This window comes from Gopherus flavomarginatus, chromosome 10 (genome assembly GCF_025201925.1).
Source record: "Gopherus flavomarginatus isolate rGopFla2 chromosome 10, rGopFla2.mat.asm, whole genome shotgun sequence".
Classification (NCBI taxonomy): domain Eukaryota; kingdom Metazoa; phylum Chordata; order Testudines; family Testudinidae; genus Gopherus; species Gopherus flavomarginatus.
In genome coordinates this window covers 12,372,357-12,394,500 of record NC_066626.1, presented here as the reverse complement: position 1 = coordinate 12,394,500, position 22,144 = coordinate 12,372,357, and the positions used below count along the sequence as shown (strand labels likewise).

General features: G+C 40.6%; 1 protein-coding gene across 6 annotated transcripts in view; it reads right to left on the bottom strand.

Moving 5' to 3' along the window:
- The window catches only part of LRRFIP1 (LRR binding FLII interacting protein 1), a 211,037-nt gene that overhangs the window by 126,978 nt on the left and 61,915 nt on the right, over positions 1-22,144 (bottom strand). For 4 of the 6 annotated variants that reach the window (XM_050916115.1, XM_050916112.1, XM_050916113.1 and 1 more), the window contains exon 2: positions 22,069-22,132. The exons of the other annotated variants lie outside the window; for them this stretch is intronic. In XM_050916115.1, coding sequence (XP_050772072.1) covers positions 22,069-22,132 — 64 coding nt within the window. The remainder of the gene's footprint in view (positions 1-22,068; positions 22,133-22,144) is intronic. 6 annotated transcript variants of the gene reach the window in all.

Below are 22,144 nucleotides of genomic sequence, written 5' to 3'. Positions count from 1 at the left end.
AGGAAGTCCCAGATGACTGGAAAAAGGCTAATGTGGTGCCCATCCTTAAAAAAGGGAAGGAGGAGGATCCATGGAACTATAGGCCAGTCAGCCTCACCTCAGTCCCTGGAAAAATCATGGAGCAGGTCCTCAAGCAATCAATTCTGAAGCACTTAGAGGAGAGGAAAGTGATCAGGAACAGTCAGCATGGATTCACCAAGTGCAAGTCATGCCTGACTAACCTAATTGCCTTCTATGAAGAGATAACTGGCTCTGTTGATGAGGGGAAAGCAGAAGATGAGTTATTCCTTGACTTTAGCAAAGCTTTTAATATGGTCTCCCACAGTATTCTTGCCAGCAAGTTAAAGAAGTGTGGGCTGGATGATTGGACTATAAGGTGGATAGAAAGCTGGCTAGATTGTCGGGCTCAACGGGCAGTGATCCATGTCTAGCTGGCAGCCGGTTTCAAGTGGAGTGCCCCACGGATAGGTCCTGGGGCCAGTTTTGTTCAATATCTTCATTAATGATCTGGAGGATGGCGTGGACTGTACTCTCAGCAAGTCTGCCGATGACACTAAACTTGGAGGAGTGGTAGATACGCTGGAGGGTAGGGATAGGATACAGAAGGACCAAGACCAATTAGAGGACTGGGCCAAAAGCAACCTGATGAGGTTCAACAAGGATAAGTGCAGAGTCCTGTACTTAGGACGGAAGAATCCCATTCACTGTTACAGACTAGGGACTGAGTGGCTAGGCAGCAGTTCTGCAGAAAAGGACCTAAGGGTTACAGTGGACGAGAAGCTGGATATGAGTCAACAGTGTGCCCTTGTTGCCAAGAAGGCTAATGGCATTCTGGTCTGTATAAGTAGGGGCATTGCTAGCAGATCGAGGCATGTGATCATTCCCCTTTATTCGACATCTGGAGTACTGTGTCGAGTTTTGGGCCTCACACTACAAGAAGGATGTGGAAAAAACTGGAAAAAGAGTCCAGTGGAGGGCAACAAAAATGATTAGGAGGCTGAAGCACATGACTTATGAGGAGAGACTGAGGGAACTGGGATTGTTTATTCTGCAGAAGAGAAGAATGAGGGGGGATTTGATAGCTGCTTTCAACTACCTGAAAAGAAGTTCCAAAGAGGATGGATCTAGACTGTTCTCAGTGGTACCAGATGACAGAACAAGGAGTAATGGTCTCAAGTGGCAGTGGGGGAGGTTTAGGTTGGATATTAGGAAAAACTTTTTCACTCAGAGTGGTGAAACACTGGAATGGGTTACCTAGAGAGGTGGTGCAATCTCCTTCCTTAGAGGTTTTTAAGGTCAGGCTTGACAAAGCCCTGGCTGGGATGATTTAGCTGGGGATTGGTCCTGCTTTGAGCAGGGGGTTGGACCAGATGACCTCCTGAGGTCCCTTCCAACCCTGATATTCTATGCTTCTCAGAATGGAGAGGGGTAACTAGTGGTGTTCCCCAAGGGTCAGTCCTAGGACCAATCCTATTCAATTTATTCATAAATGATCTGGAGAAAAGGCTAAACAGTGAGGTGGCAAAGTTTGCAGAGGATAAACTGCTCAAGATAGTTAAGACCAAAGCAGATTGTGAAGAACTTCAAAACGATCTCACAAAATGGCAAATGAAATTTAATGGGGATAAACATAAAGTAATGCACATTGGAAAAAATTACCCCAACTATACATATAATATGATGGAGGCTAATTTAACTACAAAGAGTCAGGAAAAAGATCTTGGAGTCATCGTGGACAGTTCTCTGAAGATGTCCACACAGTGTTCAGAGGCAGTTAAAAAAGCAGACAGGATGTTAGGAATCATTAAAAAGGGGATAGAGAATAAGAGAGAATATATTATTGCCCTTGTATAAATCCATGGTACGCCCACATCCCAAATACTGTATACAGATGTGATGTCCTCACCTCAAAAAAGATATACTGGCACTAGAAAAGGTTCAGAAAAGGGCAACTAAAATGATTAGGGGTTTGGAGAGGGTCCCATATGAGGAAAGATTAAAGAGGCTAGGACTCTTCAGCTTGGAAAAGAGGAGACTAAGGGGGGATATGATAGACGTATATAAAATCATGAGTGATGTGGAGAAAGTGGCTAAGGAAAAGTTATTTACTTATTCCCATAATACAAGAACTAGGGGTCACCAAATGAAATTAATAGGCAGCCGGTTTAAAACAAATAAAAGGAAGTTCTTCACGCAGCGCACAGTCAACTCGTGGAACTCCTTATCTGAAGAAGCTGTGAAGGCTAGGACTATAACAGCGTTTAAAAGAGAACTGGATAAACTCATGGTGATTAAGTCCATAAATGGCTATTAGCCAGAATGGGTAAGAAATGGTGTCCCTAGCCTCTGTTCGTCAGAGGATGGAGACGGATGGCAGGAGAGAGATCACTTGATCATTGCCTGTTAGGTTCATTCCCTCTGGGGCACCTGGCATTGGCCACTGTCGGCAGACAGATACTGGGCTCGATGGACCTTTGGTCTGACCCAATACGGCCGTTCTTATGTTCTTATGGCTATTAGCCAGGATGGACAGGGACGGTGTCCATAGCCTCTGTTTGCTAGAAGCTGGGAATAGGTGACAGGGGATGGATCACTTGATGATTACCTATTCTGTTCATTCCCTCTGGGGCACATGGCATTGGCTACTGTTGGAAAACAGGATACTGGGCTAGATGGACCTTCAGTCTGACTTAGTATGGTCGTTCTTATGTTCATAATGTAAAGCAAAAAACCCATCATCAGCAATAACTACATTAAAATATAGGCCTATGTTTACATGTCTGCCATATAGGATATGGATATTACCCAAGCTGGTACTCTGGGTGCATTGAAAGTTTACATTCAATAATGCTTGAGCGGATTCTCACAAGTGACCGATGCTCACATCTTGGAAAAATCCAACTGTGAAGAGACTGCCACTTTGGCACAATTACATAAGTATGCTGGCTTTATTTATGTAGATTTTATTTAAAAAACCAAACAGGTAGGGTCATCAGTGTTGAGTGTGACACAAGGAAAACTTCAGCTCTGTAACGAATAGGAACTTAATTCAAATTGATTAAAAAAGGGAACAAAAAGCAAGGAACGAGGGTGGAGAGGTTGACAGCTTTTAATTTAGAGTTCACCGAAATCTGTACACTATTGTTTAAGGATGAAGGACAATAGCAGAATAATTAAGAAAATCCTTAACCGTCACTACCTGTACTGTACCACTTTTGGATAGATCATTTTGGATGGACCACTTGATGATTACCTGTTCTGTTCATTCCCTCTGAAGCACCTGGCATTGGCCACTGTCAGAAGACAGGATACTGGGCTAGCTGGATCTTAGTCTGATCCAGTATTGCCGTTCTTATGTCGTCAATCAGGAGATGCAGTTGGACACCAGCATATTGCATAGTGTTCTAAAATTCCTTAAACACTAAACCAAAACAAAATGTAACCTTTTGTTCCTCCAAACTCAAACCAAATACTAATGAAGATTATCAAACTTTTAAGTCACTTTCTTTCATATACTCACTGCATTTCTCCAGGCTATCAGGTTGGAATGAAACTGCACACTTCTCTTCTCTCTATCCCATCTGAAATGTCACCCTGGGCTTATTTTGGTTTAGCAAATTTTTAGTTTATTTTCCTCAGCACTCAAAAATGATCAGGTGAAAGCATATAAATAAATACTGGAATGATTATGGGCAAATCCTCCAGCAGATTTCACCTTTAGTATAATGCTACATGATATTTATAGGTGCAGTAGGACAGATCTATGCACAACAGGCAGAACCCTGGCCATGTTCAAGTCAATAGCAAAACTCCCACTAACTTTAATGAGGTCAGGATTTCGCCTAATGTATGCATGCACACCATCTCTCACAAATAAAACCGCAGGCAGGAAATAGACACGGACCTGAGAATATTATCTAAATCTCACTGGCTATTTTTCAGCTGTTGACATTTTTGGGGGAAGGGGGGGTTTGTTAAGAGAGTCCTCTCTTCTTGGCTCCATTCCTTACATTGCATGGACAAGCAAAATATGCTGTTACCCAGCAACCAAGCCATTATGTTCCTTCCTGGTCAGCCAACAAAGGATGGAGAAGCCTGTAGAGGCTCCACCTAGCAACAGAGTTCAATTTTTCCATAAACTCCCAACCTACTGCCAGTCCCAGCCGAAGAACTCAGTAGTTCATGCTGTTCCCATAGTATCATCCATGTAACAGGCAGATTGTTTTCTTAATTCATTTTTAAGTGCATAGAAGAATTTTATATTCACAGGCTAGTACTTCACAGTAATTTTATTCAGTGAGTTCCTGAACACCAGCCACGTCCCACTGTTCCAGCAAGGCCAAGCACATACTATGAGGCTTCCTCTGCAGAAGTGCTCCAAGTATGCATAATTTACAAACTGTCCTTCAATGGTGTCATTTGAAAAGACACCTTATTTTTAAAAAAATAGCAACTTTGCTTTTTCATAATAGGTATGCACTGTCCCATAGAAGTAGCAGAACGCTAGAGTTTACAGAACCATACGCCTGCTCCCCTTGGTCTACCAGAAAGCTCATTCATCCAGTGACATTTGGATCAGTAGATTTGCTGACTCTTCCTTTCATTTTACATTAACTGGCAAGTTTTCTTAAGCAGGTTACTAAATTATAGAAAGGGGAATATCAACATTGTATGATCATAAATCAGAGAATTTTCAAAGTACCACTTACCCTATGTTTTTTTCGCTGAATTTGACTATGACCTAAGGACAGACCAGAGCCTAAAACCACCACACATGGTGAGCAATCAATGCTGTTTGTACTTCAAATATTTCTTCTAGTTTAAGATATTTCCTGCCTATTTTTCAGAAAATGCAAGAACATTCCATTAATCTTGCAACAACTTTCTCTTCAACCGGCATCATCCTCAATAGGGATGTAGAAAGAAATTTCAGGTGCTGGGTAGCTCAGTATATCAGTACTCTTTTTAGTTTGATGGTCTCCATATTGCAAGGTGGCAATTTCTACCCACAGCAGGCCCAAGGTCAGAGCAGCAGAGGTATTACACATCAGAAAAATGTGCAATGGAGCTTGCATAGCACCTACCTGCATTATACCTGACTCTATGCGCCAGTTCTTTTCTTGAATACAAATTTTAAGTTATGGGGAAACTGTGACACAAATTCTTAATGGAGAAATTCTGTTGAAGACACAACAAACTTCAGATCATACACACTTCTCCAAAACAGCTACCCTTTTGAATTATTCTATGCCTTTGTCAATTACAAGTTGGATTACAGTAATATACTTTATTTAGGATTGCTTTGGGAGACCACCAAGCAGCTTCAGCTGCAGACACATTCGAGTCTGCCACCCAGCTTTGGGGGGCAGCTGACTATAAGCAGTACCTGTGCCTAAAATTCTACACTGGATAGGTTTCCTTCCATGTGCAAATCACTGTGCTACCTGGTTACTTGAGAAAATCCCTCTTTTCCTATGATCAGTCATGACTGTTAAGGCCCGCTGTTGACTCATGGGATATAATTCAAGGACCAGTAGCTGTGTGTTTTCAGCAGAGACCCATTCCTAATGGCACTTGCAGTTTAACAGAGCTGGCAGCTTTCAGGATAAAACTTTTTTTTAAACAGGGTTGGGTTGAGATTTTATATACAGTTTGCAAGACTCATACTGTTTAAAGTTGCAAATGGGTCAACATATCGTATTTGTCTATCCTATGTTGATTATACAATTTAATTCTTAAGATGTGAAGCACTCAGATGTTGTGACAAAACGTGTTGTATATCAATGTCTGTGTAAGTAATCAAATAGAAGGACTAGATACTAGTAATATAAAAGGTACCTTTTACACCTCATAGCTTTTTAAATCTATGAAAACTCACCCCCACCTCTCAACCACACCTAAAAAAATTAAGGTGTTGTGAAGAGAAAGAAATGGCTTATGAGATTCTGTAAGTAAACAAGCTAAAACACAATTTGGAACGCATGGGTGGCCTGTTCCCAGGGTTTGCAAATTCCAAGCTGATTCATGTTGCTTGACCGAGAGACAAACTACTCAACTGCCTCAGGTTGATGGCAGTGGTTGTAATGTTAGTACAGTACAGACCTGTTTACATGCAGATGTTGGGAGTCAAGCCGTCACGGCGGGTTAACGGATCAAGAGTTAAGAGGGCCATGCTGAAAAAACTTAAGATGTCCATATATACACATACATAATTATTTAGGATTACATACATATTCATAGCGTCCCAAATACTGCAGGCCTATCTGTTAACAGTGCTTTGCAAGAATATAAATTCAAATATGTAATCTAATAAAAACTTTACTACTACACAGGGCTGAAAGTAACTCAGGACATTTACTAATCCAGGGCTGGGGCAGCTCTAGCCCCTGGAAGGGGTGGGGCCTCAGGGAGAAGGGGCAGGGCTAGGGGTCAGCATCCCCCAGCCAGCCCTTCCAGGTCTCCTGGTCCACACTGCCCGGGATTCCAATGGCGATTTAAAGGGCCAAGGGCTCCAAATCGCTGGCCCCAAGGCAGCTGCTCCCTTTGTCAGTGGTCGGGGGGGGGAGAGGAGAAAGGGGCAGGGACCTTAAAGTGCTGCAGGGTCCTTTGCCATGGCAGCATTTTAACGTTGCTGCCCCTTCTCCCCACCCCATTGGCGTTAAAGACGTACAACACATTTCTGCTCCACACTATATCCGTCAGTTAATGAGCAAATCTGTAGTGCTACATAGCAAGTTCCTGTACTGCGTGTTAAATAGGTAGCACTGGGAGGCACGGTGCTACCGCATGTTAAGCAGATTCGTGCCTAAACAGGTCTGTACTGTAAACTGGAGAAAAACTGTTTGCTAGAGACTTGGACAAAATCCACTGAACAATGGCTCGGTCACATTCACTGGAAAGTGGGGGTTGGCTAAACAATCAATTTTTCCAGAAATTACATTTGTTTTAAAAATGTTTGTAGCCTTTATGACTGCAAAGATAACCATCTAAAGTAACTTATGCAGTGTGGTCTTCTGGGGTCAGGAGACTGCTTCAGAAAGATGAGGCAGTAGCATATTCCTTCTAATTAGCAAATTCTGCAAAAAAGACTCTCCAAGAAAGGATTTGGCTAAGGCACCTGGGTAGGAATCCAAGCAACTGTTATTTCTCAGCAACTGGAGATGGTATGGGGGGAGAGAAGTTACTAAACTATTACACTGGGGAATTTCTGCAGGACTCCTATTTTCAAATGTTTTAACTAGCTAGTCAGGGGTCCATTTTTTCAACACATTCATTTGCTACACCTGTAGGAACCCAACTTGCAAAAAGACAAATTAAATAAGTGAGAATGAATTTTATTAAATTTAGGAAGACAGTTACAGAAAAAGCCTAATGCTCACACCAGAAGTGTGCTTGCCTATAATGCCAACCCAATGCAGCCCAAAGAGAAAGCTAACAATGCAGACCCTTCCGTACAAATGAAACATTATTTGTAGACTAACAAAAACAGAAACAAAAAGGGAGCTGTCATAAACCTACAAGAGCAGCAGCATTAGTAATAATTAACTAGAAAAGCAGCAGTAAAGTTAAAAGGACCAAGCTAGCTAGCTCAGGTACTAATCAAAGGACACTGAAGACATCTTTCCCTCTCCCCTGTGGAATATATCAGGGTATTGCACATGTATATGATTTGCAGTTACACAGAAACATACTGCATACTATATATGCACATGTGATTATGGAGCCTAAATCCTAAACATCAAACTCTATGGGACTGAAACCGGAAGGGACTCGAAACGCCCAAGTGAATCATGAAAGAGTTCCTGTGTGAACTGGAAACATGGGAGTATGGTAGAAGGCCCATAAAGTTTGCTATAAAGAACGTCAGAATCACTGCTAGCATAAACAAATGCCAATGAAGGTTGGCCTCTAAGTTAGGGCACACCCAGGAATTTTTGTCTCTACGGTATGTGTCTCACCAGATCAGGGAGTCAGTTTTTCAGATCAGGAAAGTTGGGCTTTGAGTAGGAGCAGATAAAGGCAAACCCTGCATAAAAAACCTGAGCATGTCAAAAACTTTGGGGGCTCTATTATACAACCAACCCCGCCCAGTCCAGCCAAAACAATACGATTAAGAACTTCTTTGTTGTGGTAACCAGTGAAGTAACACTATCACAAACCACCTTGCAGCATTTCATTTCCATTCAGTATAACTTATCATTCTGGATGGGAACGTTTACAATCTTATAGATTCTTTGACAAAGCACACTACTTGGAAACAAGGATATACCCTCATCTATTATCTAGTAAAGCCTTACCAAAAAGCCAACAGAAACCTGGTATACCTTAGTCACCGTGTAACTCCTTCTCAGAAAGACAAAACCTTCTAGTTTAAGGTACATTATTGCAGCATCAGTAGAGCATTCAAGCTGGGGTCTTAATATGACATGTGAATGTGTATTCTTTTTTGCAGAATACTGTCTGTTGAGACACTTGACTCATCACTTAAAAAAAGAACATGAAGTTATTTCAAAGTAAGTTATTTTAAGACACTCACTTATTTTCAAAGTCTGAGGAAAGCACATCTAATTAAAAACTCAGCTTTTTGCTTTGACCTTTTTAATAGAAATAAACATTTTTTAACACTGGGCCAAACAGAAAAAACTTTTCTGCGCAGCTTTCCCTGCCTCATTTACCTGTGAAATTAGTACAGAATGTCTAGAACAGAGATGATATTCTAATTTAATTCTAACCAATACAAGTTCTTATAACATCAGTAAAATTCCAATATGATATTAAACTTCTACTGCAGTTTCAAAGCAGAACTGTGATTTGTAGTTTTGATGTTCTTTAAAATACAAGTCTCATTTTCTGATGGACAGAATGGATAGAAAATACTTCATAGTGAAAGGGTTGGACAGAATTTAACTGAAACAATTCTATCTGTGGCTCAAGTAGTGCCTTTATTTAACATTTTTATCCTGTTCTCATGGCATTTAAGAGTGTGTCTATCTATATTAGTGCTTTGAGAAATACCCTCTTCTGAGACACAGTTATGCAGAAAGCTAGTTTGTTTTCCATGCCACGACCCCAGTTCATCATTACTCTCTGCAATGGGCACAACCTGGCATCCTTACAGTTCAGCTGGCAAGGATTACAAGAGCTCCTTGTAAACGGTAACCAAGGAAATGAACTCAAGTATATACAGCTAAATGGTTCTTTGGAAAACAATGTTCAATTTTCATCACCAAAATGTACCGCCAGTATTAACAGATTATTTTCTATGGAGGCTAACCTGAGACAAAGCAAGAAAGGGGAAGGAAACCACTGAAAGGCATTAAGTACTTCTCAATTGCACTGAAATCAGACTAGCTGAGATCACGTTAACTGGGGAAATTTAAGGGTACACCTACACTAACCAAAAAACCCCAAACCAGCCCACAACAGCAAGTCTCAGAGCCTGGCTCAACTGACTCAGGCTCACAAGGTTCATGCAACAGGACTAAAAATAGCAGTACAGACATTCCTGTTCAGGCTGGACCTTGGTCTCTGAAACCTGGGGGGAGAGGGGGTGTCTCCAAGCCTGAGCCGGAAAACTGCTATTCTTAGCCACGTAGAGTGAGTCCCATGAACCCAAGGTTCTTGACCTGGACTCAGACTCGCTGCCATGGATTGTTTTTTTAGGATTTAAACATTTGTGTCTATGGAAAGTTATGCTTTTTGTTTTTAAAAAGGAGCAATAGTTAAAGAAGGGCTTGTCTAGCCAAATGACTAGATATACTCATTCCTACAATTCTTGGCTCCTTTGCTTAATAAAAATATACCAGCTGCTAAAGGTAAAATCTCTTGAAAACAACAAATGAAAAGAGGCGGTTTTCATACAGGACTTAAACTGCAGATGGCCTTCATTAATATGCATTATTCACTGTGAGATGTCATCCCACAAATGACCACACTACACAAGAATAGAAGTTTAAGTAGAAGTAGGATTCCATTCAAACAAAAAGACGGAAGCTACCTTTGCTTGTAGTGGATTTCTCTTTGCTGGACAGCCCAGTTCAGTATCTGAGTACTCCTTGGCCTTACTTCAAATCCCACTTGTTTTGCACTACAAACCATATTGATAACTTCGCCAATGGCAGTTTGAAAATTAGAATGTAAGGAGTGTCTGCTCAGAAGAGGCCCATAAAGTGGAACAGCAGAGATATTCACTTCAATCTTAATTATTTGCAAAGCTATGCGGGGAAAGTGTGACAAAAGTCCACTAGGACTATCCCTGGCCCTAGAAAGTACAGTACTACTAATCCTTCACTTTCATAAGCACTTCACTGATTCTCCTATTCAATAAAAACAAAAGGTCAAAGCACCAAGAACAATAAAGATCAATTCTGCGTAGCCCACTATCTTGTCTCAAGTCAATATATATAACGGTAGTTTCAGCAGAAATAAATTTGGCCTTGTTTATCACACCATCATTTTAGGATTTCAATGAAGAAATTGACAAAACTCTACAGAAAGCTCATTTGCCAACACTGACAAATCTTGAAATGTGTCACAGTGAATTGGCAGTTGAATTCAAGAAGAACAGTTTGATTCTTACCAGGTTTGGGAAAATTAAAAGCCAAAAGACTCAATCCTCAAGTCTCAAACCTCCAGAATAGGCATGAAGATGAATGCGTGCCTCTAAGCAGAGGTTTTGCTGAACACTGCAGTGGGAAAATACACCTTTCACAAAACATTTCCTTATTATGATTCAATCACACAACTGAAAGCGTGGTGAGGGTCTGGATGGTGCGCTTCTTTGTACATGAAAGAATTATCCTTACATTCTATTCATGCAGGAGTTCAGAAATTAATCGCCTCCTCTGCCTTTCTTTTTTTTTAAAAAACTCTTGATGCCAAAAGTTTTTTTTTTTCTAAACCTGGGCAGCCAAGGGTACAGAACTAGCTGTTCTAAAATGTCTATTGAGCCGTTGTAAGTCATCTACATTTAAAGCTTGATCGTTTTTGGTCTTATAGCTCAACATTTTGAATATCCAAGGCCACAGATTGTGAGTGGGACAAAACATACTAATGATACACAATTCTCACCTGAATCATAGAATATCAGGGCTGGAAGGGACCTCAAGAGGTCATCCAGTCCAACCTCCTGCTCAAAGCAGGACCAATTCTGAAAAACGTTTCCCTGAACATCGGTTGTTTCAGGGGAAAAAAAATTCCTAAGCTATTGCCAGAAGATACAAGTTTTAGAGAAAGGGAATTTAAGCACAGGGCTGGGAGACAAACTCCTGATTCTGACAGACTCTCTCAGCCTTCAGCAAGTCACTTAACCATAGGTGAAAACAAATATTGATGTAAATTGATCAATTATTTTTTGAGCAATTTTACATTTTTTCCCCACTATTCTCTCTAAATATCCCAACTCCATGGGCTCTGCAATCAGAACGTGGTCTAGGTGGCCTGATTCAGAACCTCTTCCCTACCCTGTACGCCAGAGAAGTGAGGAGTTTGCAACCTACTTCAGTGGCTTGTCTCAGCTTCCTGGACTTCTGCTGCTGTGTTGTTCTCCCAGCAGCCCAGATGGACAGTTTATGCACTTGGTTTGCCCCATGTTCTAGCCGTGAGCTGGACACCATCTCTGACTTCCCACTCCCATGCTACCATGGCTCCATGGGACAGTACAGAGAGTATACATTGCAATCCAAATAACTATCTGATCTGTAGGAAGCTGGAGAGAGAAGTAAGGTCCAGCAGGTCAAGGAGACAAAAATCCAGTGCAGCAAAATGGCCATGGCAAAAATACTCAATTTTGTGCAATCTTGGGAAAAGGCCAAATCCCACAGGCATCGAATCAGAGTCATAAGTATTAGTAGGGGCACACTGCCTCCAACTGCATGAACATCAACTTCTTGGGATTGCCTCCACTTGGTCAAATATTGTAACTTGGGGAAAACCATGCATGGTGAGTTTTCCCTTCACCTTCATATGGCCAATATTTAAATCTAAAACTATCATTCAGGGCTTAGAATCTGAAACAGGTCTTTTCTCCTCATTAAGTGCTGCACAACTCCATCATAGCGAATTTGCAAGCAGCAATGCAGAAATAGGCTTCAGCTTTAAGTCCTGTCCGCATTCCATCTGGCAGAGGGCCAATGCTGTATCAACTAACCACATTTAGGTCACTTCTTCAAATGACTTTTTCTCAAAATAGCTCTAGGTCAGTAACATGCTACTCCCGCTAGAGAAGAATTTGAACATAACCCTAATGACGTTATTTAGAGAAGCACAGAAATCTGTGTACATCTCTCTCAGTAAGGGTTCAGATAAATCTCAAATTTTCACTCCTTCAGAACATGATTAATATAAATAAAATTCATACATTTACATTTTTCCCAAACCGCGACAACAGATGAATCATTTTAGTTGAAAAATTCAGGCTTAGGCAAACACGCAGGATGGAAAGTTTCTTCCCAAACAGTTAAACTGAAAACTTTGTCTAAGTAACTCACATCTCATTCTTATAACAAACAGTATTGGGCAACATTAACTAACCTTAACATTTACTCTTAACATTGCTAACTGCACTGCCTATAATGCAAAGCATACTGGTTTGTAGTACACTGTACACTAACAGTTTCCTAGATGGTCTCTTTTCAACCCACTTTTTAAAAAGAAACAAATACTCTTTGTAAAATATTGGAGAAGCTGATCTTCACAAGCCATCACAAAGACTTTATCTGCATTCTTCTGGGTTCTCCCTCAATGTAAGCTGCTACAAAATGTAGCTAGGTTAATTTATTTTAGTTAAACAGTCAGACATCTTTTTAGAAAGAAAAAATCTAAAAACATTCCAAAAGCATCAAATAAAAAGGTAAAGTGTATGTTGCGGGGTGGTGGGGTTTTTTTTGTTTTTTTTTAAATTAGGATTATAACTACTGCATTGTATTCCATGACTGTGTTCATACAATGCAATACGGAACTTGCTCCAAACTTTGCACTGCTCAACAGACAGCCTTCTAGCTGATAAACAGCCAGAGCTGCTGGGTTCCAAAGACAAGGACCCAAGTAGCTGCAATTCTTAGGTGAAAACATGGTGGCTGTGATGGAAAACTGAAGAATTTTGGGGACTTTGGGGAGGACAGAGGGTGAGGATTAAGTGAAGAGAAGTAATGGAAATAGAATATCAGGGCTGGAATGGACCTCAGGAGGTCATCCTGTCCAACCCCCTGCTCAAAGCAGGACCAATCCCTAGACAGATTTTTGACCCAGATCCCTAAATGGCTCCCTCAAGGACTGAACTCACAACCCCAGGTTTAGCAGGTCAATGCTCAAACCACTGAGTTATGCGTCCCTCCCTGCCTCCCCTAAAGGAGAGTGACAATCCAAATATTTACTGTTGATCAAATGTGTTTGTGGCTAGACATGTATCTGAGAACACCACTTAAGCCAACAAGAAATAAAACACTGACAACTAGCAGGGAAGTATCGGTTGTTGAGGGGCCATCACTTTCCAGGACGATTAAGTCCTGGTATTTCCCAGAAATGTTTGTAACTATACACAGCATTCACAATAGGTCTGAAAGCTAATCACAGCTGCATGATCCACAATCAGTGCAAATCAACAGTTAATATACAGGACCTACATTATGTTCAATTTTTGCTTCAAGAGAAATATTAGGATAATAATATACAACAGATAACGTAAGTTAGTTAACACATGAAGGAGTCTTCCGTCTCATGAATTTGTTAGCACTTCATTAAATCATATTGAACAAAGAAAAAGCTGGACTGTATTCTGATTCCCCGCTCTTCTGTTTTGGGCTGAATCACCAGCTATTTGTATGTGGATTTACCTATGGTAATGACTCTATTGCACATGCTCCTGCCAATTTACTCTTGAACAGCTTCAACTAATGGAACTTGCAACAAAAACTCTGTTTAAGAGAAGAAATGTTATTGGCTACCTATTAACCCAGACGTTGCTATTACTGTTGCTACCAAACAAACTAACTGGTTATTTCCTACCACACATTCACCCACAGGCACGCAACTTAATAGCACAAGCATCAGCAAAACTCCTTCAACTGTGCAGCATACATACAAAAATAAAGCCAGTTATTGGTACAAATTACTAGAAACCAAAGACAATTTATCTTGACTGTGCTCTGGGTGAAGTAATCGCAATGACCAAATTTGGGCCTTATTATTAACAGTGGTATTTCATCTGTCCTCTGTACAGTATAAACACAAGTTGGGACAGGCTTGTGTGTTTTCCAGAACTGGGCTAACGCAAGCATCTCTCTACATGGACAAAGAATTCTACACGTCTCCCCTCTTCCTGACCCACATAAACAGATTAAACGTTTTCAATTTCTTTATGGTAAATATTGAGTACCCTCCCGTAAAGTCATATTAGAGGCCAAATATTTATTTCAATATTTATCAGTGGTCATACTGATTGTAATGTCAAGAGAAATCAGGGTATATTTACACAATAAATAGAAGATAGCTAAAAGGGGCATAAGGAAAAGTTTTAATTCCTACAGCACCTTTTCCAATATTTTTGTACCGATCACTCCCCAATGTCCACTATGACAACCACCAGATCCCAGGAACAAAATGATTATTCTAATTTACTATAGGAAGCTGCCCAGAAATGAGTGGAAAACCCATGTAACCATCTCAAACTTCTGCAAAGGATCCAAGCTGTAAAGCAGGGCATCAGGATTCAGAGTAGCAGCCGCGTTAGTCTGTATCCACAAAAAGAACAGGAGAATTTGTGGCACCTTAGAGACCAACAAATTTATTTGAGCATAAGCTTTTGTGGGCTACAGCCCACTTCTTCAGATGCATAGAATGGAGCATATAGAGAATCATCAGGAGGAAGCACTGCTCTGAGCAGAGCCTCTAAAAGCAGACCCATTCTCTCTCCATCTCTATGCACTTACCACTTCATTCAATTTTAAACCTAATTGTTTAGTCCTTATATCCCAAATTATTAAATTAAGTAATTTTTAGAAAAAGAATCCAATATTTTAGCACTCCAACTTCTGAGAGTTCTTCAGTTAGAGCCAAAAAGGGACAATACATACCTTCAAGTCAGCGGCACTGCTATGGGTACCTGCATGGCCCCACAGTATGCCAACATCTTTATGGCTGACTTAGAACAATGCTTCCTTAGCTCTCGTTCCCTGCCCCAACTCTACTTGCGCTACATAGATGACATCATCATCTGGACTCATGGAAAAGAAGCCCTCAAGGAATTCCACCATGATTTTAACAATTTCCGTCCCACCATCAACCTCAGCCTAGACTAATCCACACAAGCGGTCCATTTCCTAGACACTACTGCGCTAATAAGCGATAGTCACATAAGCACCACCCTATACCAGAAACCCACTGACCGCTATACTTACCTACATGCCTCCAGCTTCCATCCAGGACACACCACCCGATCCACTGTTTACAGCCAAGCTCTGAGATACAACCGTATTTGCTCCAATCCCTCAGACAGAGATAAACACCTACAAGATCTCTATCAAGCATTCTTAAAACTACAGTATCCACCTGCTGAAGTGAAAAAACAGATTGACAGAGCCAAGAGAGTACCCAGAAGCCACCTACTATAGGACAGGCCCAACAAAGAAAATAACAGAATGCCACTAGCCATCACCTACAACCCCCAACTAAAACCTCTCCAGTGCATCATCAAAGATCTACAACCTATCCTGAAAGATAATCTCTCACTCTCACAGATCTTGAGAGACAGGCCAGTCCTCGCTAATAGACAGCCTCCCAACTTGAAGCAAATACTCACCAGCAACCACACACCATACAACATAAACACTAACCCAGGAACCTATCCTTGCAACAAAGCCCGATGCCAGCTCTGTCCACGTATCTATTCAAGTGACACCATCATAGGACCTAATCACATCAGCCACGCCATCAGGGGCTCATTCACCTGCATATCTACCAGCGTGATATAGCCATGTGCCAGCAATGGCCCTCTGCGATGTACATTGGCCAACCGGACGGTCTCTATGCAAAAGAATAAATGGACACAAATCTGACATCAGGAATCATAACATTCAAAAACCAGTGGGAGAACACTTCAACCTCTCTAACCATTCAGTGACAGACTTGAAGTTGGCAATTTTGCAACAAAAAAAACTTCAGCAGTCTCTCTTTGGAGTCTGTTTTTGAACTCGAATTAATATGCAAATTAGATACAATTAACTTAGGTTTAAACAGAGACTGGGAATGGTTGGGTCATTACACTAATTGAATCTATTTCCCTATGTTAAGTTCTCTTCACACCTTCTAGGGGTCATCTTAATTATCACTTCAAAAGTTTTTCTTCTCCTGCTGATGATAGCTCATCTCAATTGATTAGACTCTTCCTGTTGGTATGCATACTTCCACCTTTTCGTGTTCTCTGTATGTATAAATATCTCCTGTCTGTGTGTTCCATTCTATGCATCCGAAGAAGTGAGCTGTAGCTCACGAAAGCTCATGCTGAAATAAATTTGTTAGTCTCTAAGGTGCCACAAGTACTCCTGTTCTTTTTGTTATATTGTAGTGCTGACACTGCAAGAGTCAGTTTCACAAATCCACAGTTGCAGAAATGCATACAAATTATGAACTGCACCAATTCTAGAGGGGATCCTCATGGACAGAGGTAGGAGTTTATTAGCTTAGTAGACCCATAGCACTTAATATTTTGACTCATTGCTCACACACACTGATGGCAGAAATTATATTAGCATAACCCTTCTGCCCCTCTGAGTTGGCAGCAACAAGGGCCGGGTTCAGTATCCAGGGGTTCAGTTTCAATAACACAAGGCATAACCAGCTCGAGCCCCCACCCAGTGACCTGGGACACTTACATACCACCACCACCACCCCCCCCCGGGGCGCCTCAAGGAGGCAATACTTACCCTCTCGCAAGCACGCAGTCTGAGTGTAGCAAGATCCTTTTAATAAGGAGGGGAAACAGTGCAGCATCACAGTGGAGAAACACCACAAACAGGATTATAACACAAACCATAAGCAAAAAACCCACCTCCAAGTAGGTTTCCCCCTTAGGGTCTTAAGTCCAATCACCCCAAAGTCCAACAACCCAAAAGTCTCTGGTCAGTGCCACCTCAGAGTTCAAAAGTTTATCTGCAGAGTTTTACCCCCCTCAGCCTGGGTGGAAATGGGGGGGGGCCCACACAGGGTGGTAAGGGGCACCTTACGTGGGCCAAGGCCAACTGCTCCGCCTCTCCGTGGAGTTCTGCTGCAGCCTTCACCACGACCAGCTCCACTAAACCAGCTGTGCCACTCCTCCAGTCAACCTGTGAGCCACTCCAGCCGTCCCCGCAAACCGCTCCACTCCGCTCACTGTTCCATGGGCTGCTTCAACATGCTGCAAACGGCTCTGCTTTGCCAGCCACTTAGCGATAGGTCTTCAGGCTCCCCCACTATTTAACACAGCACTCAGTGATCTCAGCTCAGCTCTTTTAGTGATCTCAGCTTGTAGTAGGGGAGCCCCGGTGCTGGTGCACCACTGGCCTAACATGAATTCAGCTCAGCAGCCTTTAGATGGACTCCTAATGGAATCAAAATTAGCTCTACCCTTTAACAATGGAGAGAAGAGGATGTGCAACTGGTGTTCCAGGCCCTCAAAAGGGGCCCATATCATCGGGTACACACACCAGTCCCCAGCCTCTCTCAATTCATTGGGTTTTGGAATCCACGTCCCTTGTCTAGTAAGTACTACTTAACTGAGGTTGAATCATTTCTGTCATAAAGCAGTCTCATAGTTCCTCACTCACATAATCAGGGTGACAACACTTTATTCTTCCTGCCCTAATAACAAAGAAATTGGGGATCCCAGAGCTGTCAAAATAACCATCCCAGGCTGCCGTGGGCTATGCTAGGTGGGGTAGGTGTGCCAATGCAAATACCTGAAATTCCTTTCCACACTCCCTGAAATTCTTTCCACACTCCCCATAATTCACCACCAGATGTCAGGGTAGAGCTCATCCTGACTGCTTACACTAGTATCACTCCTTAGCATGCTAGCCCTATTCAACCTTCATTGGTTATAATGCCATGAGTACACACACGAAAGACAGTGAATCTGCCTTACTACTTCAAAGATAACTGCTGGTTTCAACATTTAACACTCTTAGAAAAGTTTCATTCTATCCCTACATAATAGGAAGAGAGTTCTGGACCTCTCCTGACCCCCAGCAACCTTCAACAGCTTGGTTCTCCAAATACTTAATTCCGCAAATGGGCCACCACTGGTAGTCTACAAACCAATATTCTTAGAACTGTATTATAATAAATGTAAGTTTGACTGGGGCTAAAACAGGTACTATGCCAAAGTGTAAAATTACTGATCTTAAGGACTTCCAGGTACCAACAATACCTAAAATGAGAGAACAGAGACAGATAAGAGAAAGATGACAACTGTGAAGTGGCCCCAACTTGGAGATTAAAAACTCATAGCAGAAAGAACACGCTCTTGATAAACCATAACGCTATAAAACCACTGAATCAGCTTGGGAAGAGCTTGGTTCCTGGTTTGGCAAGCCCTGATTTTTTTCTTTAGAAATATAACCTCAAGTGCATGTGCAACACAAGACCATACGGCCATGTCAACAAGGGAACAAATACCAGTAACAAAATTAAAAAGAGAGGCACAGATAACAAAACAGACTTCTTTAAAACACATTTTGCACTACTTACACTTAATGGTCTGCAGCTTCTATTGTGAATGGTATGAAAGCCTTCAGAAAGGTGTGAGCAGTTAGCAATAGCTACATTACATTCCTATTTTGCAATATACTTTTCCATGCCAGAGTGCTCTAGGTTGTTCTGGACACAGGAAAAAGGAAGATGTACAGTACGTAAACAAACACTTCTTCCCAATTCTTGTAAGATCTTGGGCATATTTTCAATATTTTCCACAAAGAGCACAACTGTCAATACAGTCTACAGGATCACTTTTATCTATGAAACTATATGTTTTCCTGATGACATCACAATAAGAACATGTGAAAACGCAAACCCGGCACACCAGAAATACTGGTTCTGGAGAGTGCTGTAGGCATTTGGAGTAAGTTGGAAATATTCTTTGGAAACTGCTGCAGATTAATTCTTTTACACTGCATGTCTTTTTTCAGCTTAACCTTGATCAAAACCAGTGGTAAGAGTCAGTCTACCCTTTTGAATACAATCTCACCTAAATTTTACACATCATTCATTTTTAAGCAAATGCCAAATCACATTTACATATCTTCTTTTTACAACCTACCAATTAAGGTAGTTTCCTCCTTTCTGATTTGACGGGTTTGAGTTTTTGAAAAAAAATCTGCCCCTCTCCTTCCCTCAGTAGTTAAGAACTGACAGATCCATTAAAATCTGGACTCTACATGGACCAGGTTTACCTCAACTCAATGCAGTCATGTGAGTTCCAGCATAATGTTTATCTTCTCTTTCTAGAATATTCACAGGAGTGAGGAGGAGTATAACTCTCTTTAGGACATATCCAATATGATCCTAAGCACCTAATACAATAACTTTGCAAAGGATATATAAAGGCAAGTGTTAATTAAGCCTGATACTTTCCCCATCCTGTAGATGGGGTTAAAATTGTGGTGACAGTAGTTGATTTTGTCTTAAGATTCTGTCCAGTCTACAACACTGACCAGAACAAAAAAAGTTGATTATGCAGGGAGGAAGAAGCACTCAAGAATAGGAACCAAAATGTTTTGAAGTTACTCACTGAACATTATTTCAGTCTAACACTGGTTTGTTTTCCTTTAGAAGTTGTCACTATGTAGTTACTCCCTGTTAACTTTTCGATAATAAAGGTCAAAAATCCAAAAGCCTGTAGAATGTGTTGCAATGCATATTCTAAAGATTAATCATCAACACAGAATACTTATGACAACTCAGAGAAGTTGCCAAACAACAAACTGCAACCTTCAAAAAAAAACACACTCCCTTTTCCAGAGTTTGTCTTTGCAATTACAGAATAGCATTATATTGAAAGTTAACTGCATTTTTAGCTGTACGTCACACAATAAAAGTGTATGTATGTTTGGTTGCCTTCGGTATATGCTTATAAACATGGAGAAAATTAGCTCCCTGAATTATACAAAAATGTGTTAAGTATAAAGTGCAGTACAAGTGTCACCAACTTCTATACATCAGGTTTTCATTTAAAAAAAATAAGTGTCCAGTCATTTTGGTTGTAAACATAACATTCCAAATATGAACTGAGCATAAAATGATGCAGTACTATTTTCTAAATCCACTGACAAATTGTGCCAGTATCTACACTGCTGCTTGTAGTTTTGCTAAACAGAAGCATCATGAAATCACAAGTTGGTTTCACATCTTCTATTCAGAGCCTTGTTGACAAACTAGGAAACTGATCAAAAACATGCTTTCTGGAATTAGAAGCTGGTTCTAGGCAAAGTAATGAGCACTGGAAGAGAAAGGTACATTTGTGATGGTGGTGTCTTCAAAAGTTATTTTATATCCCTAATAGCTGGAATTTACAAAAGCTGAAGCTTCTAAACAGGGCCCTGGCATACTACCTTGATCAGAACCCAAGCATGCTCCCATTTCCCTTCTCTATTTTCTACATAAATATGTATCTGAGTTGGAGCAGGGTAAGTGAGTTGGTATAAAAGATAGATAAGATATTCAAATGATGCAGAGTACAAAAGAAGATGGGTTTGGAGAGTGGGAATAGACAAAAATATAGGAGAGAATATACTGTAGGAAAACAATAAAAAAAGATAAGGAGGAGTTAAGGAACAAGGAGTGAGTGGGGAAGTAAGATACTGACATCAATAAATGACATTATAGGTCAGAAAGGAAGGAAAAGTGAAGATAGGCCAAGAAAGGAAAGGCGGCTTAATAAAAGCATGGGAGATGAGTTACTTTTTAAAAAACTACATTCAACACAAATCTTGACTGGTATGTTACACTTACTGTACACAACTGGTTATTCCTTTAAATTGCAGGGGGTGAGGCCTTGGTAGCACATGTCTTTTCCCCAAGCTCTAGCCCATTTATTATGTGTTGGGTAAATTTCTCAACTGCTGATAATTCTGCATATAAAAATACTTCTGAAAAGATGACACAATTGTGCGATGACTGTTTAGACTTGTAGCTATCCAATGTAACCAAGTACATCAAGACCCAAGTAAGCTGTTACAGAAACGTTACAATGTTATAAGAAATCTAAATCAAAAATTAAAATCTGTAGTTTTTCGGATAGCCACACTTCAGACAATTAAAGACATTTGGCATCTATATTTATATCTAGACATTAACTGAGTTGTCCAGTCCCAAAGGAGGTTAAAGGCATATTAGTGCCATATACTATTTGCATGAGACCGGATTGGCTCAGAAAGGAATATAATTATGTAATTAGGAAACAATTTTAAATGATGTAATATATGCAGATGTCCCACAGAGCCATTCCAAACAATTCAGTTACATATTACTTATATTTAAAGCCCACATTAAAAAGCATAAGTGACTGAAAATAATAAAGTTAAAGACCATTTTTAATGTGTCTATTTTACAGTTTTTAAAAGAAATATCTGATCATAATCTAGAATAATCACCTCCCGACTACATTTTTCAGTTACCAACAGCCTGAAATCAGTAAACTGCTATAAATAAATTGCAATCAGTTTCACACTTGATAGAAAACACATATTCTGGAAACATCCAAGAAATCTTGTAAAAACTTTATTAATTGAGGTGATTGTGCACACACTCTTTAGGAATTTTACTGGGCTTTTAACTATGCTACTATATCATCTCATCTAAACCAATTTTACTACATGAAGATGATTTGGGAACGATCAGTATAACCCGCTCTAAATTCTGGGTAGAAGCAGGACGAAAACTAAAAGACAACATTTAGAAACTAACTTTAATTAAATAATATGCCCTTTCTAGAAAGGAAAAAAAAGAAACCAGCTTCAAACAAGCTTGTTATTTCAACAAGATCTATGATTTCAGCTATCTGGCTCATGCAACAGTCTCAGGCTATAAATACAAAAGAACCTGCTCTTTGTCAGATGACCAGTAGCCTTCTCCTCCCGATTTGATTACAGTCAGAACAGGTTCCCTGGCATGAAGA